At 37.0% G+C, this 25,350-nt stretch overlaps 1 protein-coding gene and 1 long non-coding RNA gene across 3 annotated transcripts in view; one reads left to right on the top strand and one right to left on the bottom strand.

The window, feature by feature from the left end:
- LOC101976998 (uncharacterized) overlaps positions 1–22,290 on the top strand; it is a 120,882-nt gene extending 98,592 nt beyond the window's left edge. For both annotated transcript variants that reach the window (XM_078045264.1, XM_021726877.3), the window contains 5 exons: positions 7,038–7,195; positions 8,741–8,783; positions 10,658–10,844; positions 19,322–19,457; positions 21,337–22,290. In XM_078045264.1, the coding sequence (XP_077901390.1) occupies positions 7,038–7,195; positions 8,741–8,783; positions 10,658–10,844; positions 19,322–19,457; positions 21,337–21,436 (624 nt within the window). In that variant the 3' untranslated portion in view covers positions 21,437–22,290. The remainder of the gene's footprint in view (positions 1–7,037; positions 7,196–8,740; positions 8,784–10,657; positions 10,845–19,321; positions 19,458–21,336) is intronic.
- Positions 5,349–19,326, bottom strand: LOC144376928 (uncharacterized). Its single transcript, XR_013437273.1, has 3 exons — positions 19,134–19,326; positions 7,752–7,828; positions 5,349–5,693 (listed from the first exon to the last, which is right to left on the bottom strand). It is a non-coding gene; the product is annotated as an uncharacterized LOC144376928 (long non-coding RNA).
- Positions 22,291–25,350: the final 3,060 nt, after the last annotated feature.

Below are 25,350 nucleotides of genomic sequence, written 5' to 3'. Positions count from 1 at the left end.
TTTCTTCCAGGTTACCATCCCAAGTTAAAAAAAAAAAAGGTTCTGAAAATAGAAAGGGAAAGAGAATCACTTTCTTTTTTCTTTTCTTTTGAGCAAAAACACTGAGCTTGTGTATAGATGAACACCTGAATCCACTGAGAGCCAGACACTCCTTCTCAGGAGAACCAGGTCACTTTTTCCATAATAAGGGGCAGAATGGGCTAGAGTAGGGAGACAAATAATAATGCACAAGTTAGATTTGGGTAGAAAAAATCCAGGTATCCAACAACCTGACCAGGAAGAAAAGCTGAAGAATTGTCAAAAATGAGAGGCCTAGGGCTGTGGGTTAGCTCAGTGGTACAGTGCTTACCTAGTATCTGGGAGGACCTGGGTTCTAGCCCCAGCACTGATTTAAAAAAAAAAAAAAAAAAAAAGAGTGAGAGAAAGAGAGGCCTTATCTCGGAATCAGTCTAAGGCCAGGGAGGACTGAAGAGCCTGGCACAATGTCTGGTAAAGAAAGCAGACACACTCAGTATCGGTGGAAAGGAGGTAGGGTGGAGTTAAGAAGTACGAAGAGAGATCCACTAAAGCCTGGTTTGTTATTGCAGACATGGTCAGGCAGAGTTTAGCAAAGATCCCAACGACAACCCCTGAGAATGTGATCACAGAGGACTATAAACACAGCAGGAAGGGTCTGGCTCAGTGTAGGAGAATACGCCTCTGTCTGTGGGTGGTGGGAGCTTGGCAGTCCCTGTGGACACAAGTACTGAATCCTCCAAATTCTGAGTTGGGGTGGAGTTGAGCATTTAACAGGCTCTGCCACTGGAATTTCAGGAGTCCCATTACAGGTCCCAATCTATCTGATCACTACAACTCTCATGCAGGATAGAAAAGTCACGCACCCAGCTTCCCTCCCCTCTCTGCCATCTCTCTTCAACCAACTCCCACTACATGCTCACCCCACCCTGGCCCCAGCCCAGCCTTCCTCCCAGAAATGACCATCACTGATGCTGAAGCAAGATCTTTTATTTTTAACACAGCTTGTCTGACTCCTAGGAATATTTTGGTGATGTTTTGTTTAGACACAAACTAAAAGGGAACCCAAAATGGGGGAAAAAAAGCAATCTTCATTGAATAGTTATTATATGACAAACACTTTACATACATGCAAAGAAAGATGTTCTCAGCCCCATTTTAAAATGAAGATACTGAAATTCACAGAGATTAAGCTTTTCCCCTTGTTCATGAGGTTAGAGGGAAAAAATATATAGAGAGAAGCTTATTTTAAATAAAGTTACACTGTTATCCATATTAATGCTTCTTGGGTAATTGTTTCTTTAGATTATCACTCTTATCAAATTTCTCTGTAATAATGGAAGCTAATATCACTTTTGAAGAGCCACACAATGTTCTGAACACTTTATGCATATATTAACTCAATCCTTCGAACAATCCCATTTTAAAGATCAGAAAGTTGAGGTACAGAAATATTAAGTAATTTACCTAAGGTCACATAAATGACCTAGTAAATGGTATGCCCCATGTTTTCTAGCTTTAGAATCCATCTAAAAATGAATAATCAACTCTCTTCACTTATCCACAGTTTCACTCCACAAGATTTAAGTTACCCATGGTCAGTTGTGTTCCAAAAATACCAAATGGAAAATTCCAGAAATAAACAATTCATAAATTTACAATTGCATGCCATTCTGATTAACATGATGAAATCTCACATTGTCTAGTTTCATCCTACTCAGGATGTGAATCATCCCTTTGTCCAGCATATCAACACTGCCCATGCTACCGACTATTAATCACTTAGTAGCCAACTTGATCATCAGATCCCCTATTATTGTATTGCAGAACTTGGGTTAATTATTATTTTGGTTAATAATGGTCTGAAGTATAAGAGTAGTGATGCAAAGGAGGTACTGGCATTCTAAACACGGAATAACAAATTAACTGTAGTAAGATGTGGTAATGCTGAAGGGCATATAAAAAAAGTGTGTGTGTGTGTGTGTGTGTCTTTCTTCCAGGCATCCGCTGGGGTTCTTGGAATGTACTCTCCCAAGATAAGAGAAACTACACCATACACGAAGTTAAGCAGGCAACCTATTAGGATAACTATTTAATTGAATTTAAAATGCAGAATGAAGGCCTTTTTCAGTTGACCTTGCAACTCTGACTGCCAACAAGGTCATAACTATGTCTCAGTGTCACCCTTCAGAGTCTTTCTGCTATGAAAAAAGTATTGGGTGGTAATTGTCATACTCTAAGGGATGGTTTAGGAGCCAAGAAAAATGGTGACAAATAAGCCATGTGATTGAGGCCAGAAATGTCTCTTCAAAGCTATAGAGCCCTGGCAGCCCAGACTCCGGTACACTGGCACCCCTCTCCTTGGCTATTTTTCCAGCGGAAGCCTGTCTGTCTGGGCACGGGATCATCACTGGTCTAGTACAGATGAACTCATTCAGTTGCAAGGGCTGCCAGTGTTTTCTGGAGCCTGGAGTCTCCTTGGTGCCAGGAAACAACATGGTGCAGCCAGCATGTATTTATCACTCCTAAAACATGATTCCCTACTCCAGGAAAGCTGAAAAGGAAAGCACAAAATTCTGAGTTTGCAGCCAGTTACCTCTGCTGATGTCACATATGCAGTCAGGCATTTTTCTAAAAACAGGGAATCATAACTATGCTTAAGGATTAAATATCTAATGTAAGTACTTGTCTTCTGATGTTGCAGAATTGCTGCAACTTTGGGAGCCCTGGAATTGTATTCATCTCAATTCTTTGATCAAAGTAAAAGAGAAATGTCAAATCTGTAAAGCTTTGACAGGAAACCCAGTATTGTCCATGAACAGGGGTCTCATTTGCCTATTTATTTTACCTTCAGCTTTCTAGTCTTTTCCATCCTTTTCCATCCTGCCTACCTGGAGGGGGGTGGGGTAAGAAAGCATAAATAAATAAATAAATAAATAAATATATATATATATATATATATACATACATACATAAATGTTTGCATACATAAATAATTTTGAGTGGTATAATGAGGGTCTCCAGTGCTCTGAGAGCCAAGAATTATTTATTCACAGAACAAAGATAGCAAAAGTGAAATCACCCTTTTATGTCTCTTTCCCTTTTCCCATGTAGTTTTGCTGCTCTCCTGATCCCATCAGCTGTGACATGGACAGAGGCCATCATCTCATAGCTATCTAGGAGTGATGGTTTCAGTCACTGACAAGGAGGGGATGACTTTAAACTGCCACCTAGAGATAAAGGGCTCTCAGCATCATTAATAAGGCTCGGAGGGACACACATTCCTCAATTTGCTTCAACCTTCCAGCTTTAAATAGAGCTCCCTAGCTGTGTATTTCATGTACCCTTTCATGTGATGTTTTGCTTTAGGACATGCTTTTTCTTCCCTCTAAATTTATCTTGGCTCTGTTTTCCCCACTGAGAATTAGATCTCTCCCATAGCTAAAGATGCCTTTCCCACCTCTTTAGTTTGTGGATTTTCATGGCTGTGTCTCTGGATAAAATGAAACATATCAGTACAGTGTTCCCACATTTTCTCTTCTCTTAGACTAGGAGGTCTGACATCAACAAATAATTTCTAGCATATTTAAACCAAAATTTTGACCAAAGCAAATGATTCAAAAATATGTGTAGGTAATTTTATTTTAGCAGAGCCAGATTGCAGAAAGATACAAATGTCCTTGTCTGTATTTTTCTCTGAAGAAATAATTTAATTTAGAAGTGGATTCACTCTAGGTTGAGTTTTTGTCATTATTATTGCTTACTGTTCCCTTTTTCTGAACATCCTGACCTTTGGGATTATTTCTGCAGAAGTATTCTCTCCATGATAGACAATGTCAACATCACCCAGTGCCATCTGGCATGAACAGCCCAAATTCCCTTATTCTCAGTCTATAGCTTCTGGACATCACGAAACAATTCCTTGATAAATCCCTCCAGCATCTCTGCCATTTTAATCAATCCTGCACGCATGAAGCAGCTGCATCTATGACTTGGCTCAGGAATAGAAAATTGGAGTTAAAGAATTTCTTCGCCTTGGACAGGAAAATGTAAAATTGTGGGGAAACCAGAGTCTTAAAGAAATCTTCATTGTTCTAGCACTGACAGAAGAGGGACTTTTGGCAGAGCTGTGGGGAGGAGATCAAACAGAATCAGTTTAATATTCATTGCCAAACTGAGGGATAGAGTTTTGCTTACAGGATGAGTTAAAAGCCTCAGGGGCATGGCAGTGAAGTACAAGAGGGATTCTAATTGTCCTTTATCTCTAGAAAACATCTGATTGGAGAATGTGGCACCATCATCCAGGCAGTATTAGGATTCGGCTAAATGGACAATCTTTTCGTAACCTCTGCATCTCCACAAGAGTGCAATTTAAAGTTGCCTGGGATGTTGAAACTGAGAGGAAAAAAAAGTAGGATGAGTCAGTGCAGCTGCAGGAGCACCAACTCCTGTGAGCCAGGCTCTGTGACCATGGTTTTACTGCAGCTGCTCCAAGGGCCAGAGCAGGCTCATAAACAGGGGCAATGAGGCAGCAGCTGAGATTAGTAAAAGTGGAATCTGGGCCATGATGGAGAACATGGAAGAGAGAGTAGCCCTCGTTTTTAAATACAGCTCACTCGGTAATCCATTTTCTAAAACAGAAGAAACTTGAGCACAGGGGAAACAGTCTCTGTTTCTGCTCATGACTTGAGGTACTATTCTTGGCTGTGTGTCATGAACTGTATAAGTGAACTTTTATGTATTCTACAGCAAAGGATGTGAGAGAGCACTGGCAGTAGAGTGTGACTAAACAGCACTGACACAGAGACCAACATACTGCACCATCCTATCTGTAAAATGCGTCCACAGAAAGCAGTCCCAGTGAGCATTTGCTTTTAGCAAATGAACATATCAATCTCTTACCAATAGACTAAAACCTCCAAGCTTCATTTATATAAATTTTTGCCATTTAAGATGTTCCTAAGAAAAAAATAAAAAATTAGCCTCTTTGTATAGGCACATGGTCTTTATCTTCATTAAAGCAAATGAAAATATATTCTAGTTCCTAATATATTACTGACCATGCACTATTATTATTATAAGATATGCCAACTTTCTGATATATAACAAAGCAGATAAAAATTTTAGACTCTGTGCTATTTCAGGAAAGCTAATGGTATCAGGAGATACTCTGACACCTGGGTGTTAAATATCATAACCATCAAGTGCTGACTCCAGAGCCAACAGTCCCCAAATTCCAGTGACTCAAAAAATCAGAAATTTGATAGATGTTATATAGGAAGACAGAGCTATTATACTAGGGATTAAGTTCTCTGTTTCATTTATTACTTGATTTCTCAGAAAATATTTTTCTCATAAAATATTTGAAAAACACTTGACTAAACAAGAGACATTTCACCAAAGAAGACATTTCAGTAGTCAATAAGCATATTACATGGTGTTCCACATCATCTGCCTTTAGAAAATGAAGTAGGGTGAAGACACCCTACACACATAGTAGGGTGTCTATCAAAAATACAAACATTGCTGATTATTATGAGGGTGTAGAGAATCTGGGAAATTCATTCTGTGGTGGGGGAAATGTAGAATGGTACAGTCACTTGGGAACATATTTGGCCATTTCTTGTAAAGTTAAAAATAAACTTACCATATGACCCAGAAAATTCACTCTTAGTTACCTATGAAAGAGAAATGAAAGCATATATCCAAGATATATGTGCAAATATTCATAGCAGTGTCATTCAAAATAGCACAAAACTGAAAAAAAAGTAACCAATTTGAGCATGGATAAATGAAATGTGGCATATCCATGCAACAGAATATAATTCAGCAATAAAAGGAAATGACTTATTGATAAGTGCTACAACATAGAAGAAACTTGAAAACATTACACTAAGTGAAAGCAATCAGTCATAAAAGATTACATATTTTGTAATTCCACTTGTATTAAATGTCCAGAAGTTGCAACTATAAAAACATAGAAAATATGTCTTTGGTTGTTTATGATAGGAAGGAGATAGTTGCAATTTACAAATAGTCTCAGAGGAAATTTTAGGGTTAATGGGAAAGTTCTAAAATTGAATTATGATGCTAATTTCCTAAATATAAATTTAACTTAAACCATTGAGTTGTACTTGTAGAATGAATGGCTTCATGGTATGTAAATTATATCTACAGTAGATATTTTTAGAACAAATATGTATAGTGGACAGGATACTTTGGGAAATAATTGTAAAATAAGTACAAATAAGAAAATACTTACTACAAAATAATTTTCAGTTTACATGAGTATTATGGTATGTTAAAGGACTGTCCTTTAAAGAAAAATGTTCTTGCATGTAATCCTAGTGACTCAGGAGACTGAGGCAGGAGGATCGCAAGTTCAAGGTTAGCCTTAGCAATTAAAAGTCCCCAAACAACAAGATTCTGTCTCAAAAACATAAAAGGGGCTGGAGATGTAGCTCAGTGTTAAAGAGACCCGGATTCAATCCCCAGTCCAAAAAAAAAAAAAAAACCAAAAATGTTCTTCATTTTCACTGAGCTTGTGGGTATGATAAGAGTAACTTCCTCATTTGCATTTGTGAGGATAATCAATTAATAGATATAAAGAATTTAAAGCATAAAATATATAATAACTATAGGTACTAAGTTGAGATGTTATGTCACTACCAACCATGTATATTTTGTGATGTTAATTCTTTTGCTGCTCTTTATTTCTGATAGAAAAAAAATGGGCATTAATAATTATTGATACTTTCCTAAGTTGTCATAAATGAAACACATGTTAATAGTGGTTGTTCAAAAATGATGTGAAAAATATCACAGGTAGAAAATTTGGAATTCCATGAACTATATTAAGAAAGATGTGCCACCTGCAAAAACTTTTTGTTTTTATTTTCATGACAGAACCAAAAAAATCAATTTAAAGCAATCATTTTAGTCTTCCTTTTCTCTGTCTCATTTTCTCCCTTGTCTATGTAATTACAGCATCAATTACTTAACATCTTCCTTATCAATTACAGGATGAAGGAAAGTGGCCACCTCTAGAGGTAATAAAGTTAGAAGGTGCAGAAGTTGGTATAGATAGCAGCTTGGGAAAATCATTTGTGTTTAACTGTGTCCCTCCACCTGGAAATAGAAGTCTTTGCCTCTGTGCAACTTCAAACCAAGAAATGAAAAGGTAATTCATTAATCTTTTACCCTACCAGTTTCATTTTGAATGGAAAAATGCTTCTTCAATGACAGCCTAAAAGATTCTTGGCAGTTGAAGTAGAAAAGGGAATGACAAATTTATAGCATGAGTCAACAAGTTGGTTGTTTTCTCCCTTAGGTGTGAGAAGATTACTTTTTTCATTATGCCTTCAGGTTTTTTGCTAAGAGAATTTCTAAAGAAAATAAGTATGTTTTGCTAATTCAATTGCTTTAGATTTCTATATTTTCTGAAAAAAAAAACCCTCAATACTGCTAGAATTCACACCTAGTATCCCCCAAAACTGCCAGATAGATGTATTTGAAGCTAATTAGATTGATAGTCTTAGGTATAAAAATAATGTAGAAGGATTGAAGCTTAATACACCACACTGAGATGAGCTTGATTAATTAATTTGTATAGTTTTGAGGAGTATGAACACAGTTGACATTTTGTGAACACAATACCCAAAGGGAGAAGTGTGCATGAATTTCTAAGAAAGTGTCCTGTAAGCTATGACCATTCAGCCACCATGATTATTACTTACCCTGTCTTCCAGAGGAAATGGAGTTCACTGGGAAATCCAGTAAATCAACTGGAAACTGCAGTGAAAATGCTGCTTATCTGGAGTGAGGGATGGATAGAATGAAGGAGGGAGAGTAAATACAAGAAAGGCAGTGGATCAGCAGAGTTTATTATTGACGGCATTTGATAACTCTTCCTGAGCTTGTGCTACATGCAAATTGTTGAGGGGAAAAATCGCTTTAATATTGGATTGTTTCATTTTTATGCAGTGGATATGATTTCTAATCATGTCTGGCTAAGGAGGGAAGACTAAAAAAATTCAACCTTCAAGAATGAGCACTAAGCTGGGCACGGTGGCGCATGCCTGTAAGCCCAGTGGCTTGGGAGGCTGAGATAGGAGGATTGCAAGTTCAAAGCCAGCCTCAGTAATGGTGAGGTGCTAAGCAATTCAGTGAGACCCTAAATAAAATACAAAATAGGGCTGGGGATGTGGGTCAGTTGTTGAGTACCCCTGAGTTCAATCCCTAGTACCCACCCCCTCAAAAAAAAAAAAAAAGAATGGACACTAATGCTGTACTAAAGGTGACCACTATGTCCAAGGAACACTTGGGGAATGGACACAGGATGGAGCATTTACCAGTCTTTCCATATTTTAATAGACAGTGCCTTACCATTAATGTACCAATTGTTATCAGGTCTGCTGGTGTTAATAAATTTCATACTTTGGAAAAATAAAGAATGAATAATTTTTCTCTCAGATACTAATTAAACAACAGTTAAGGAGGGGAAGAAATAATTTATTTTTAATATAGCTATTGGAGGTGGGATTTTGTCACACAGTAAACCTAATTTTGCAAGAATATGTTGCCCTTCACCCAAGAACTTAGTGCAATAAAATACATCTTGCCCCAGGACTGTTCTGTCTGAATGGTGGATTTGGCAAAACAAGCCCCTCTAAATGACACTAATCCAGTCCCCAAGGATAGCTCCTTTCATTTTACTGTCTTGCAGGTGGCTTGAGGCAATGGAAAAAGCAGCCCATCCTATTCACCAGGTAAGGTTTCCTTGATATTTTTCTCTGCCTTCATTTTGCTTTTCTTTTCAGAGGGGAAAAGGAACAAGTTAAATGTCATGCAATCCACCCAGGGACTTCTTAGATCTGTTCTAAAAGCTCAGAAAGAGAATGTTAAGTCAATAGGGTTTTCTGCTCAGATCCTGTGGGGAAGCTTGCATTCCTGCTGTTCTTTTTATTTTCAGGGGTTTGTATGACATCCTTCCCAGTAAGACTCAATAGGGAGTCACAAACTGGGGTGGAATTTCTGTTTCACACAGAGCAGTCCAGTAGTTCCCCATGATAATAAACCAACGTTGCTGTTTTCTTTACACCCCCAAAAGATAAGATCTCAGAGGTATCTCATGATGGTTCTGTTGGCTGAGCAACTTTTTATCATTATATTTGGATATACAGTGCTTTATTCTCATATTGTTGTTCTATAGATATATCAGGCCAACTTTCAATATTCATTTCCACTCAAGATTCCCAATTTTGAAGCAATATCATTTTTAATTTAGAGTTTACCTATAAAGTGATAGATAAGTTCATAACACCAGCAAGTGAGTCATCACTTCAGCCCCTAAGGCATTCAATAGTTCTCTTTCTGAGCTTGTACTATATACAACCTTGTCGAGAAAGAAAAAAATTGCTTTAATACTCAGTTGCTTCATTTTTATGCTATGGATATGATTTCTAATGAAGTTATAGATTTTCTTTAAATATGCCTATACCCTCACAAATTGGCATGCAGGCAAAAGGCATTTAGCATCAATTATGTTCTCTCTATATTTTGGTTCTTGTGCATTTGGGAAAATTCAGATTGAGTATGAATATACCTTGCCTCCTGACTGTCCTTTCAGAACAATCACAAACATCATCATATGACAAACAGCAGGACATGTGTTTCATTTTGCCTGGAACACAACACTCGATGCACTCATCCATCTCTCCAATGCATCATCCTAATGAGCCTCGATATTTTTAAGAGGTATCTATTCTGCTAATGCACTCAGAGTGTCTGCAGCAAAGTGAAAAACTGAACACCCAAACTCCCAGCAGGCTGCCACTTCACAGAAAAGAATACAGCAAGCTCTGCATCCTGAAATCTTTTGCACTGTCTTGTTAAAACTAAAGGGCAAAAATAAACTCAAACAAGAAGAGAAACTGGCAAGCATAAGCAAGGGTTCTGATAAAGAGATAAAGCACAGTGTCTCCAGCCTCAGTCAGAGTTCTCAGAAAGAGCCTGTCTCATGCCTGTGGACTGAGGGCTGCCCTCCAGGGTAGAGGATTCCAGTTTATCAACAGTCTATTACATCACTGGCCATGAAAGCCTAAAGCTTGAGCTAGCCTGGGGCATTTAACTTGTTCCTTTGCACAAATGGAGGTTACAGATAAAGAAAAGCATGGACCAGGGGCTGTTTTTAGTCACTGTGGACATACCAGGAACAGATGTATAGGGACAACCCCAGCGGTGAGTAAAATAGAACAGGTCCAGCAATTACAGGCAGAGGCATTTAAAAAAAATCTTTGCTGGGGTGCTTACTTCCATTTCCTTTCTATTCACAACCTCCTGCTCTTTGCCTGATAATCTTTTGATTTTCTTAGAATACAATAGAAGTCAAAGAGAAAGGATGTCTATGGACTTGAAAAAGGAGAAGAGTTCTCTATGGTCAATGGGTAAATTTGGGTTTTAGGTTTTTGGATTAGTTGCTCAATTATTCAGATTGTCTTGATAATAGAATCATTTGGGGCAGTGGTCTCCTTAAAATCAAACACACTTGGTCATGATGGCACTGTCTCTTGGAATCAATGGCTTTGCCAAAGGTCAATAGCAGAATGACCATTCAGATGATCCCTTTGTGCTACATTTTCAGAACCATGTCTGGGAAGACGTTACTCTGCACAACAGCAGTCTTCCACCTTTGGCCATTAAAAACCCAGAGTGTCTGGGCCTCCTGCACCAGCTGGATAGAAGCACAGACTTGTGGGTCCAGCACTATTGCATTCTGAAGGATGGCTGCTTGTATTTCTATGACAGCATTCGTTCCACCCGGGCCTCAGGTAAGAAGTCATCTGTCACTTGAAATAACAGTATAGTAATAGTACTGACATCTTAGATCCATTGAGCTTTTACCAGGCCCTGTGTTATGTCCTTTACCTAAATTAACTCAGTATTCTCCAGAGTAGAGACACTATTACTGTTCCTATTTTACAGATTAGAAACCTGACTGCAGTCTACATAATTTGACAAGTAGTACATAATGAAGTAAGTTGAAATCTTCTGAACACAGGCAGGCTAACCTCAAAGCTTGTACCCTTAACTCCTCACTTTAACTGCTTAGAAAATTGAGAAATAAACTCCTCCATGTTTTAGGTCATCAATGACATTCGTAGTCAATGCCAATTATTTTCTTAGGTAGTGTCTCCAACCTTTTCTTGTAGTATCCCTACTTTGGGCAAATGAGTAACAAAAGGAATATTAAAATCCTATATTCTGTGGAAAAGTTACTTAACCCTCTAAAACTTAGTTTCCTCATTTATAAAATAGGAATAATAGCTGTCTATTTTATAAATTTATTCTGAAAATCAAGTGAGTTGTAGCTATTCAGGTGATTTTAGCTCTACACATGAAGTTTTCTCTACAAAGAGTTCTCTTGTATATATTATATCCATTTGATATATATCAGTTATACATATTTATTAAATTATACTATTTAAAAGATATATATATTATATATAATGATTGTACAAATAACACACTTAATTAAATAATATGTGTACCTGATTTCCATAAAATAAACTAGCTTTCTTGTGATTTTTGACCCAACAAATCATTTGTGGTCTATTTTTTTGACATACAAATAATTCATAAATAATTAGCAGTAGTAAACATCCTGGAATCTCATTAACTTAATTTCTAGTTTTAGCACTACTGCTTATGTTTAATTAAGCTAGGTAGATATCTCAAATGAGAAGGAGGCATTGGTGACCCCTTAGACTTTTTTGGAAGTCTACATGAGGTAAAAAGCTAGTATTACTCTGGATAAACAATGCTATGACTCTCCTCTACTTAATCACCCTTCCATTTTTAAAACATGTTCCAGATTATCACACAATTTTAAAGAGGTAGACAGCATCTCTAATCACTTACAAAACAGGCTGTTCTTACCCAAACCAATACGCGTGACTTTAAGTCGCTGATACCAGGATGGGGATGAAGGTAAACAAGAGAGTTAAATCTACAAAGCTGTCATTGATTTGGACTCATCAAATACCATTACAGAAGTCTGAACCTAGCAGGGTACTGTCACACATGCCTGTAATTGCAGCAGCTAGGAAGGCTGAGGCAGAAGGATCACAAATTCAGCCTCTGCAGCTTACTGAGACCATAAGCAACTTGGTGAGACCCTGTCTCAAAATAAAAAATTAAAAGGGCTGGGAAGTTAAGGGCCCCTGGATTCAACCTCTAATGCCCCAAAAATAAAAAATCTGAGACCTTTCAATTGATAGATCAAATAAGCTAATTTTGAGAGACTCTTTCCAAGATAGAAAGAAAATGTTTAAGATGGAATGTGCAGATTATTCCAAACTCTGAAATAAATGTTAATAAAGTACTTCCAAATATTTGGAGCCAAGACTGTTTCTGATTCCAGGGGTTTAAAAATAATAATGACAACTACTAGGTGGCTTCTTCCATTCCCAAAGGTCAGAAGAGATGCTACTTGGATAGGAAGTCCTGTTTAGAAAGTTGCAAACTGCTACTATGGAACAACCTGAAAATAATAACAGCAAAAGTAGTATTTACAACATGTACCTCTTAGTTAATGCAACTCTTCTTGTACAGGTCACTCTGTTAAGTGTTTTTACTTATTGTTTTATTTCATTTCTAAAAGAGATAGGTTATCATTTCACCTACAGATCTGGAAAGTCATACTTGGTGAGGTGAAATAACTGGCCCATGTAGAAAGTGAAGACAGAATTTGAACCTAGGTGACCTGAGTTATTCATAACCTCCCCCAAAAAATATTGATAAGTAGAAAAAATTGGAAAGTTTATATCTTCTCAGCACTTATCATTGCACATGTCTTTCCAGAATCTTCCAAAGTTGTCTGCTAAGTACTTTAGGGCCTTATCTTTGTCCTACAATTCCTGTATCTGGCTTTATCTTCCACTCCTTGTATTAAAGCATAGTGCACTCCACCTAAATACAGTTACAGTCAATTTTTCTAGCACACCTCACCTCCTGGACAATTTTCAGATCCTATACCTTTTCTTGTGCTAGTTCCTTTCCCTGAAATCTTCTACTACTACTACTGATTGCCAGTACAAGCTGTCCTTCAAACATGGAAGCAAATGCTCTCTATCTCTTTCATGAAGCTATCCCAGACTACCCTAGATAAACAACCCTCTCTTTTTGGAACTATTTATCTTGTAACACTTATCACCTTCTACCCTGTGTTTTATCTCTTGCTGGCCATCTTATCTTTTCCAAGGAATTATATCCTCTAGAAATCACTATTATCTACATTGAATGAATTAATGAATGAAAGGATATTCAAATGACCTCAACTGGTCGTCAGTCCTATGAGGTATGTGTAGTATATCATCTCCTCATTTATTAGTGGAGAAAAATCAGAAGATTGCAAAAGTAATTCAAATACAATATAGCAACTCAGGTCATCATATCTGTGGTCTTTCTGCTCTATCACACTTTTTACAGCTATAAGAAACTATCTAATTTCTATCACTTTTTAAAAAATGCCTCTACTTTAGTCAGCTTTTCGCTGCTGTGACCTGACAAGAACAATTAGAGAAGGAAAAGCTTATTTGGTGTTCTTAGTTTCAGATTTCTCAGTTTATAGATGACTGATTTCATTCCTTAGGTGAGGCAGAATATCATGGCTGAAGGGTATGCTGAAGGAAAGTAGCTCAGGATGTAGCATCAGGAAGCAGATAGACTAAGTTCAGCTCATAAAATATATACCCCAAAGCCATGCCCCCAATGATCTATCTCCTCCAGCCACACCTTACTTGCCCATAGTCACCACTAAGTTATTCCCTAGCAGGAGATTAACACACTGATTGGGTTAAGGCTCTCATAACCCAATCATTTCACCTCTAAACCCCGCCATTGTCTCACACATGAGATTTTGGGAGACACCACATATCTAACCATAATACTCTCTAAAAATATGTTATTTTGTGGTTAATAGAAATACAATCTTAACCTACCCATCCTATCCCTCCTTAACTTCTTGAATATTTCTATCTCCACAGATTCTCAATTTCTAGCCCAGATTATCTCAAGTATTTAGAGAATATTTTCCTTATTGAAATCACAACAGAAAATCTATATCTAGGTCCTGTTCTGAAATAGAGGACTGTGGGTTTTTGCTTTTACATGATTCTACTCTTCCCTGAATACAAAATGCTATTTCCTTGAGCATGCAGCTTATTCCAGAAGCTGAACTTCATCACCATCTCTCTTCCCCCTCACACTCTGACTACAGCTAGGTCCAGACTGGATTTCCCCTTCAGCTAACCAGATGCTAACCTTTCTTCAGGCTGTAGAGGAGCTCCTCTGAAGTACCTTTCCCTAGATTTAAATTTTTTTTTTTAAGTTTTTGTTTAGTTGTCAATGGACCTTTACTTAATTAATTAATTTATTTATATGCAGTGCTGAAAAATCGAACTCAGTGCTTCACACACGCTAGGCTAGTGCTCTACCACTGAGTCACAACCCCAGCCCTAGAATTAAATTTTAAAGTGAAATTTACATCCTTTTTTTTTAAGAGAGAGAGAATTTTTTAATATTTATTTTTCAGTACTTGGCGGACACAACATCTTTGTTTGTATGTGTTGGTGAGGATCGAACCCGGGCCGCATGCATGCCAGGCGAGCACGCTACCGCTTGAGCCACATCCCCAGCCCATTACATCCTTTTTCTATGAGTCCAGTTCAATCTTGACTCATCACCTGAGCTCACAGCCAATGATTTAACATGATGCAACTCAAGACAGAATGGAGGTATATCCAAACCTCCTGTGGAAATTCCTCAGAATAAATTCACTCTCTCCACCCTCACTGCCCAGGTGAGACATTTTATCAGAGGGCTGGGACATACTGCTTAATTATACTGAAGGAGGAAAGTTAGCATCTACTGAAAACCTCCTACGCGTCAAAGACTAGGATAAGCACTTAATGTTCCTTATGTATATCTAATCTTTACAAAACACCCCCAGTTATTGCCCATCAATAGGTGAGAAACTTAGAAATTTTAACTAATATGTTGATAATCACCCAGCAATTAAGTGATCAGACTCAAAATAGGAATAAGTGCTAAATGAATCCTGTGCCCAAACTCAGCCACAATTCTATGTGTAGCCCTCTGGCAGAAATTATTCTTCTTACAGTAGCACTGAGTTAGTAATGGTGTGTGTCAGCACACTAAGTTAGCCAGGGTCCACCCAATCCGTGAGAACCATGGAAATTGTGAGAACAGTAACAGAATTTGTTGAGAATGACAGAACTCATACTATACCTTGAACATTACTGGAGACAAAGTATTCAGTGTGGCATAATCATTTTATATGCATGAAATATGAATCATTATGTTTTTGTTTTGAGAAAGAGTCTTATTAAACTGCTTAGGGCCTTGCTAAGTTACTGAGGTTGACCCCATCCTTGGCCATCCTACTGCCTCAGCCTCCCAAGTTTCTGGGATTACAGGTATACTCCACCCACCTGGCAGAATATGAATCATTATTACATTCATAAAGGTTATGCCAAGTTCTAACGCTCATTCTTAATTCTTCTAGGTGATGTTGAGTAAATAGTCTATAAAATGGTCTGATCTATAATTCTTCCTTTATTTGTACTGTACAAGTTCTGCTTGACTTTTGCACATCCCACACATGTCCATTTGCTTGTTCTTCTGCCCTATGAATGTCATAACCTTGAAGAAAGTCTTGATTATCATTTATGACTGTGCTTCTCAAACTGCAGGATTGGGTTCTATTAGTGAGTCATGCAATCAATGTAGTAGGCTGTGATGAATATTTTAAATAAAAGCTGAATGGAATTTAATTGAGTAGAAAATATCACAGCACATCACAATGTTTCATAAAACTTTTGTTCAATAATATGAAAACATGTAGATGTTTGCATTTATTACAACCGAAAAAGTTAGAAAAATGCTGATATAAAAAACTTTTTGTCTCTACATGTATTCTTGTTCAGATGGTCAACTTCATGCTCAGAATCCTAAAAACAGGGTATTTAAAGATGGTTACTTCCTTTAGAATATTTTTGTAGTAAACCTGCCACTCATTTTTTTTGTTCTTGTGACCCAGGCTTCTGTAGTCACCACTTCATGGAGACCTGGTTCCATGATTGTACCATCGTAGTTGCTTTGCTGTTTTGTATATTTTAAATTTAATTTTAGTGTTTTAATCTGTAGCTTTGTGTTCCTCATTAGAGATCTCAAAGACTACATGTGGTATTTCCTATTTTATAGCTTTCTATAGCATCATCAGCATGCCTCATTCCTTGTAACAGTTAACTGAGATGTTGTGAGGACACAGAGGGTAACAAAGGGAAGTCAGGAAAAACATAAAATTACTATAAGGGGAAAGAGCAGGATGTGGAAGAACACAGCCCTAGTTTCCTGTAAGAACCATATTAAACACTAATCCCATATTTGACTTTCAATTGGATAAATATACCTCTATTGTGTAATGAGAAAGAGCCTCATGGGTTCCCTGAAGGTTTTCCTTCCTGTCAAGGAAAGTGCTAGTATTTTAACAACATATATTGCTGGCTCTCATGTGCCTGCTAATATTAAAAAGCCACTGTGTGATTATTCTGGAAGCCCCTCAGTAAAGTGCCTTCACATGAGCCTGAAGGCCTTTGTCATTCACCATGCACTTGATGACTTTTTTCCTTTTCTCTCTCTCCAGCAAAAGCTGAAAGTAACAAATCATGACTGTTGGCTATTGGTCATGAATAAATCACATCAAGGTCTGTGTGTACTTCTCAGAAAGATATATTTACACTATTGCAACAAATAGGACACGCAATGCTTGCACAGTTCTTGCAACCAACATTGTGCAGACTTGATAATTATTGCTACCTGTCTCATAACAAAGAGACACCAGCCCAGTGAAGTCACCTCAAGGGAGTTAATGGGGTTATTATTGGATGTCTTTTCTGCCAATCATTTATAACCTACTTCTGATTAGAAAAAGGGTCAAAAAAACTTTCCTGTTTGTAGGAAACAGTTTATTGGACAACACCTTCTATTCATTCTCAGAAAGGGTAGAGACAGTGAAGGATATTCATGTCTTCTCAAACGTGGAAAAAACAAAAAAGAAATCTCACAATCAGGAAGAAGCCACAAACCAATGAAGCAACCTATAAATACTGTGTGCTATTATTTGGAGCAGGGAAATTAGACAGTAAAATAACCCTGATATGTCTTTAGGTACTCTACTGTCCTGAAACATTTAACGGATTGCCTATTCTACTTCTAGTATATACTCAAAGAAATAAAAACAGACCTAGACCAAAACTCGTACACGAATATTCAAAACATTATTCATAATTGTCAAAAATGGAAGAAAATTCAAATGTCCATCAGCTAGTGAATGGGTAAAATAAAATGTGGTATATCCATACAGTGGAATATAATTTTGCAACCAGAAGGAATGAAGCGTTGATGTTTATTAAATGCTTCAGAAAAGACAAATCTCTAGAGACAGAAAATAGGTTAAGGTTGCCTGTGGTTGGGAGGGTACATCAGATGAAAAGTGACTGCTAATGGGTGTGGAGTTTCTACTTAAGTTGACAATGTTCTAAAATTAGATTACAGAGATGCCATACACTTTACGTGGGTGGATTTTATGGTATACAAATTATATTTCAATAAAGCTGTTTTAGATCTTTCTCTTAAAGAAAGAAAGAAAAAGATATCACCCTATAGTTTTGGTAGTAAATACCCTACTACTGAGATCTACTGAGGGAAAAAAAAATTCTGTCCATTTCTGAAATGAATAATTTCTCAGAAGTCAATTCTAAATTGGATGCTTTAAATGAAATTAAAAGGATTTTATTTATATCGCATCTAACCCTCTCATAAAATAAACAAGGTTTTTTCCTAAATTTTTTTTGGACACAATACCTTTATTTTATTTATTTTTTATGTGGCACTGAGGATTGAACCCAGTGCCTCACACATGCTGTAATTTAATACTGAGCTACAACCTCAGTCCCTATCCCCTAATTTTTAAAGATCAATGTCCACTCATTGTGTTTAAAAAGAAAATTTGCATCTTCCTGACAGTACATATTGGAAGTGAATACAATCAAAAGGAAAAGTCTGACATATTCCCTTCCTAGCCTTCTTGTTAATACATTTGCCCAGAGCAGTTATCAGGTAGAGAGGCAAAAATCTAAATGATATTTTTGCATTTTCTTTGTTAGTGTAGTGCACCAGAGTAGCTCCTGGGAGGAGTTAGGGGAGTGAGCAGGAGCAAGAGAGCTTTAAACACCCGGTCATCACTGTTGCTGACACTGCCTGGCATATCTGCATGAGTCAAGCTACTCAAAGTATCAAACACCACAAAAAACAGACAAGGGTGTTGATTTTTCAGAGCCTTCTCCTAGACTGAGATCCTCCCTGCCTCTAAATAACGAAAACAAAATCAGGCCAAGTTACGTACAGTCTGACCTCTTACATGGTCTCAGAATATCACAGGACAGAATTTATCTTTTAAAATCAATCACGTGCCAGGCATGGTAGAGCAGACCTGTAAAACCAGCAACTCATGAGGCTGAGGCAGGAGGATTACTAGTTCAAAGCCAGCCTCAGTAGCTTAGTAAGGCCCTAAACAACTTGGTAAGACTCTGTCTCAAAATAAAACTTAAAAAGGGCTGGGGATGTGGGTCAGTGGTAAAGCACCTCTAGGTTCAATCCCCAGTACAATAAAATAAATCACTTATTCTCATTTTTAATTCAAGTTGGCTCTTTCATGTCACCCTATGGGTTCATATTTTAAATATGCTTTGCATATTTGCAAAGAGAGTGAGAGTCTGTGTTGGTTGTAGAAACTGCTGGATATCTTTATTCTTCAGGAAGGATATTTTAATGATTTGCCTCAGCAAATACTATTTAATTTGCCTCTAATGTAATATTCCAGGTGAAACTCTTTGATGCTGAAAATTTTATTTCAAAATATGCTCTTCAGATAAAGAAACCAGTTTAAGCACAGTTATCCAAAGCTAAATACTCATCATGTAGTAAGAAGAAGGCACAAATGGAAACAAGTAAATTCAATTTTTTTTTCTACTAACCATTAAATAGTGTGTGACCTGAAATTACACATTCTTTTGAAGTCTTGGTTTCTTCACCTGTGAAACGAGACAGCTGGATTAGAGGGTTCTTCACACACAAAATGTTCTTGAAACCTTTTCAGACATCTTTTCTCCTTTTTACTCTTTCCCTATTCTCACATGCGTTAATTTTTTTTCATGCTCTGTAGGTGGCCTATATCTTCAAGGATATAGGGTGAGTGAACAGACCCATAGCTTCAAACAATCAGTAATTGAACTCAAACCTCCATCAGAAGAGTTCAAGACTTTCTATCTCTGTGCAGAAAATAAAACAGAAAACCAGCGGTAAGCCAAGGACTTCATATTTCTTCTTCTTTATCAGTCCTGACAAGGCCTTCTTAGCAAACCCTTGTCCTTATTTTCCAAATCCACATCTTCAGTTAAATCCCTCTCTTTCATTGTAGTTTTCATAGTATTCCATAGAATAGTTTTTTTTTCCTCCAATGCCTCCTTAGATAACTATTCTAAAAGGTTTCTTTTATTTTTTTCAAATGAAAAAGTAGTAATCTTCAATTCTTCCCCAGGCAGTTGCAACCTCAAGCTTCAACATAAAATATCCACAAACACCATAATCTGTAACTCTTATAATTTATTAATCCACAGATTTTATTTCACTTGTATTTAATATATCCACCTACATTTGGTTGGTGGTTTCCTTTTATTATAAGCCACTGAAGGAGATAGAATTTACCTAATTTGTGATGCATTCAGTATCCATGTTGACATGCAAAAAATACCGCTTAGTTCATAATGATTCTGAAAAAGAATCAAGTTATCAGAGACAAAACCTTGAGACAGAGGAAATGCTCTCTGTTACTGAAAGTATTCTCCTCCCTTCAGTCTCCATAACCCGACTTCAATCTCCAAGATATCCGGTACCCTCCATTTTCTATCCCTACTTTCACCTGCTTCATGACCATCCCCTACCTCATCCAAACCCTTTATACAACTGTGTGGGAAACAAGAATCTAAGAAAGAAATTCCCAGTAACTTAGTGTGGCAAAAGACATGGCAAAAATTTCCAAGGACATTTGCAAGAACTAGACACATTGTTTGAACCCAAAGAAATAAAATTCTAAAAGGGAGATTTCCACCAAATATCCATTTGAGGAAGGGATATAGAGATCTCTTACACCTTCTTCAATGTGGTAAACTTTGCCTGTATCTCTCATTCCTAAGGCTGGGCTAGAGGATAGTGAAGGTAGAACCACTGGATATTTTACCAGGATCTCCTTCCTGGGCATGGTTACTATCCCTACAGCAGGTAAAGACAGATACCTGGGAATGGCTTCACCTAGCATATCAGAGAAAGAGAGTCACTAAAACAGAGTTTAGGCTCATCTGATGAAGTCCACCAGCTTCTCTATGAGAGGAGGTTGAATGGTTGGCCCTCACTGTTAAATTCACAGGAGATTTTATCAGAAAAATATTGAGACATTATAGAAATATTTCAAAGCATAACAGCATAGGATTACAAAGTGCATAAGACTCTGGATTCACAAGATACTCTACTTATCCCTAAAGTAAATTCAGGAAATGACACAAATCATATTCTCCTCTCAGAGAATTACAGAGCACATTAACCTGTTAGTATTTCTGAGACGTTCTGCTGGAAAGATTTCTAGTTCATTTGTTTCGGTCATTGTTGGTGGTATTTTTAAAAAACTAGCACTTGCCCTTAGAGTAAATGTTATATGGACAAGCTTATAAAATATCATCCAACAAAATTTAAAAAAGGGAGATGAAAGGAGACTTAACTGGAGTGTTTGTTGTGGCCTCCCGATTTAAAAACATTTAACCATCTGGCAATATTTGATTACATTTAATCAACTAAAATTTAAATTAAATAGAAACAATAAAATATTAATCACAATTTTTTAAAACCTTTATATCCATTAATGAATATTTACAAACATTATACTCTCTTTGGATTCTACTGTTTATATTATCAAACTTCATCACTATCACTGCATAGTCCACATGTGGTATTTTACCTTCTGACTTCAGAATCTAAGGAGTGTGGTTTATCCTATTAATTTCAAGCTAAGCAACCAAGAAAAACAATTAGAAAATAAATTAAAAGATATTGTATTACTTCATATCTCCGGAGTCCAACAATTGGTTTAGTGACCTGTTCTAATACTGTTTTGGTTTTTTTCTGCAGCTGGATTACAGCTCTGCAAATGTCTATCAAAAAATGGATTCCTTTGCACCAGGCTATTCAAGACTTCATGAATCGACCCTTAGAGGAGACTAGAATGTGAAAGGAAACCTAGTTCTTAAGAGAAAGATCCACAGGGTCATCACCAACTTTCTGTAGGAAGAAACAAAATGTTAATTGCTATTCAGCTTTTCAAATGAATGTTTCTCCAGTATACTGAAAATTTATGATGAGATTACAAATTTGCCTTTGAACCAAAGCACCAATACCTACTCTGAAGTTCAGGGACACCACTTCTATTACATATTTCCCCTTCATGTGGTCTATGTCAGCATCAAAATATAACAGAATCTCCTATCCTCATCTCTTGAAAGAATAAATACAGAAAACTTTTATTTTTTGATTTTATTTTATGTTCTGTTCTTTGACTCTAAGTTTCCTAGGGTGATTTCAGCCAGGGAGAAGGAAGCCGATATTTGGGAAAATCAGAATCATGGAAGTGAAATGGCTCAAATGAAGGTAAATATTTCAGCTAAACAAGGTCTCTCTTGGGCCATTTTACAATTAACAGACCCAAGTGCCTCCTAAGGCTTCCCAGATGAAAAAGATAGTAAAAATTATACGTAGAAAAATCAATAAGGAATTAGACTGAGTTTCAGGGAGAAGATTGAAAGACACTGCGTATTTCTCCCTGAACTTCTGTCACAATGCAAACGAAAAATATATTAAGAATGCTCTGCTCTTGATGCTGAAAGTAAGAGGAAGTCAAAAGAAATTCTAAGCATTGGCTTCATTTTTCAGTGGAACAATCCTTTTGCTGTATCCAAGATGCTGTGATGTATTTGAAGCCCCGTGACCTTGCTAATGGAACAAGGATCACAGATTTTCAAGGAGTTCAGCTGTGAGGTTCAAGTGCTTTGACTCAAGTCACCAAAGGGGGAAAAAAAAAAAAAGAAAGGAAGGAAGAAAATAAACAAAATAATCACATTTCCTAAATCATTATATTGTGTGCATGTACAACTATGTAATAATGAATTCCACTAATATGTATAATTATGATATACCAATAAAATATTTAAAATAAATAAAAGAAAAATTAAAGGAAAAAAATAATAGTGTTTTAGAGCTTACAAGGACCTGACAGCTCAACTCCTCTCCTTTAAACAGAAGCCTCAAACTCAGGAAGGTAATTGCCTATTGAAGATCACACATGTTGATGGCAGAACAGGAACTGAATCAGGGTCTTTGTATCTCCATCCAGTGTTTTCACTCAGTCACCCTCCTCCTCCTCATTGTGCCCAGAAAAGTGAAATATAGTTTTACAGACAAAGAAACCACCCACTACCCAAAGTTGTTGGATATTTCTAGTCTTCAGCTGAGAAATAAAACACATCATTTCCAGCAATAAATCATGTTTCTATTTCTCCGATCTCATGGAAAATTATATTCTTTTCCAGAGAATCTTAAATGCAAAAAAAGAGAAGATATCCAAATTCATGTCATTTTTTTCCTATACTTTCTATTTCTTCTTGGCCAAAAATAATGTAAAGTCCTCAAACAATGGCTACACTTGCATCTGTTGTTCACCATAATTCAAATAAAGGAGGCCTGTGAGTGTGTGAGGATGTGCTCCTCAGTCCATGTATTAAGAGAAGCTCCTTAATGAACTCATGCCAAAAAATACATGCTAGAATACTCTGACCAACTTAAAACCATAATTAAAAAAAATATTCAATTAGCAACAACAGATAGCTCTCTGTGCTGAAAATGGTCCCTTTGTTCTTCCTGTATCTGCCATGATAATAATGAGGTCTTTCAGCAGCAGCATTAGTAATGTTCATGTCAGAAACCTGGGGCTCGTACATCCGCTCCCCAGCAGTGCTTTCTGCCTTTCTGGAGCCTCGCCATGGAATGCACAAACTGTGCCGTTACCAGGCAGCCAGCTAGTGACCACAGACAACTGTAACACTGGCACAGAGCTTTCCCCTGGAGGAGGAAAACAAAAGCAAATACCTCAATAAAATGTGAATGCAATTTTCTCTGAATCAAGCATTCACATAAATGGCTTGAAAATTAACTGTTTGGACATTCAAATTTTAGAGACACTACCCCCAAAACTACTGGTGTTATTCCTGGAAGGTTCTAAAGATTTAAACAATCCAGGATATTATGCAAAACTTTTTGTGGGTGGGTATTTTTTTGGAAAGGATTTTTATCTCTTATGTAATTCTGAAAAAGAGATATGTGACCCAGAAAGAGAAAAAAAAAAACCCAACTTTTCTTTCTAAGATTAAGAATACCCCCCAATTCACCAGGTCTCCATCTCTAATACATGTAATAGGGAGGGGAAAGTGCAAAGCCAGCCTTCTGCAACATCTGACTGCACATTTGGGGGTTAACCTTTTGGCAAATCAAGGAGAGCTGCCCACAAATCCAATGGTCAGTCAGTCAATAAAGGCTCATTGAGCACCTGCTATGGGCTACACTTACCGGCTGCTACCAATTAACTTCCATTAAGAAAAGTCAGGAAAAATTTGTTTGAATCATACTTTCTGCAGCCAGCAGGCCCTAGTTCAAACTCTAGGGATTACACTTTCTGCCTATGACCTTAGACAGACTGTGTGAACTCTCTTTGCTTTAATTTACTCATCCATAAACAAGGATAATTATAGTACATGTCTCATGCTTATGAAAATTCAATGGGCAGTTTATGAAAAGTGCTGGAACAGTGGGCTGCCCTAGCCCGCTCTCAACATGATTATCAACATCACTAGCAAGGATTTGTCAGCTTATATACAGACTCCACATCTCTGTAGACAGTACAGAAAAAAATGCCTCTTGTCCCTTCCCCTCACTGACGACAGGTGGAGAGGACTATGGACATACCCATCAGGTTCTATCTTAAGAGGACATGAGGGAGAGAGGTGTAGTTTCAGTCTTCCTGGGTCATAGTCTTCAGATTTTTGCCTTTTTAAAACTCTAAATACTAGCCTACAACTGTTGAAACTTCACTACCCCAACTTTTGATAAACTTGGGAGATTTTCCATTATATCCCTAGAACCCCTAACCTAAAATCAAAATGTTCTTACAGGTTCCCTGTCAGTCCTGTTCTGCCCCATCTGTTAACAGTGTTCACACCTGAAGAGAAATTGCTGGACTGTTCTGCACTTAGGTTTCCCAGCAGTATTATATTCAGTGAAAATAAATTAATGCATATAAAAAAAAACCCACAATGGCTTGTTGCCTTAAGGGAATACTAAAAGAAATCTTACTTATCTTACTTACAAAGCTTGAGAAATTTTTTTCAAGAATTCCGTACCTCCAAATCACCTTTAAAGTTTCTCTTAGACTTGGAACAATATTTACGCCCCTAAATTTTCAGGAAAATACAAAAAACCCTTTCTCCATAGAGGTTTGGCTAACATAGTAGAATTATTTTTTCATGTGATATTTCCCAGCAACCACATAAGACCCTATCAAGTGACATGTCTATCATAGGATGCAAAAAGTAATGAAATGGTAGAGCAATTTTTTAAAGTTAACACAAAAATTCACATCATATATACATGAGCATATTTCCATATTTACACATAGATATTTTGGGGTAACACATATCTTTTCATATGTTTTCAAGTCTGTCTGTTTAGAATAGAATCCATTCTTGGGCAGAGAGTTTTCATTTCAATGACTCTTCACAGACTATTAACCCAAAGCAGATGGATACCCTGAATACATAAACAAGGCTTTGAATACTCTAGTAAGTTATTTGATCAATCTTTTGAAGCAGAATGGGAATATCTCACATCTATAATTATTAGTTTGATATCTTCAAGGAGGTAGGAATATGTTTATCTGGTTTACTGTATGCCCTGAAGCCCACACAATGTTGAAAATACACTAAACATTCAATATTCATCTAATAAAAGCATAAATAAATTAATTTCATTTACTGATCTGATCACAGATAAAATTTAATATTATTTTCAGTTTAGATTCACAGTGATATTGGGACTTTA

This window comes from Ictidomys tridecemlineatus, chromosome 1 (genome assembly GCF_052094955.1).
Source record: "Ictidomys tridecemlineatus isolate mIctTri1 chromosome 1, mIctTri1.hap1, whole genome shotgun sequence".
Taxonomy (NCBI): Eukaryota; Metazoa; Chordata; class Mammalia; order Rodentia; family Sciuridae; genus Ictidomys; species Ictidomys tridecemlineatus.
Note: the sequence above shows the minus strand (reverse complement) of the source record. Positions and strands in the feature narration are given on the sequence as shown.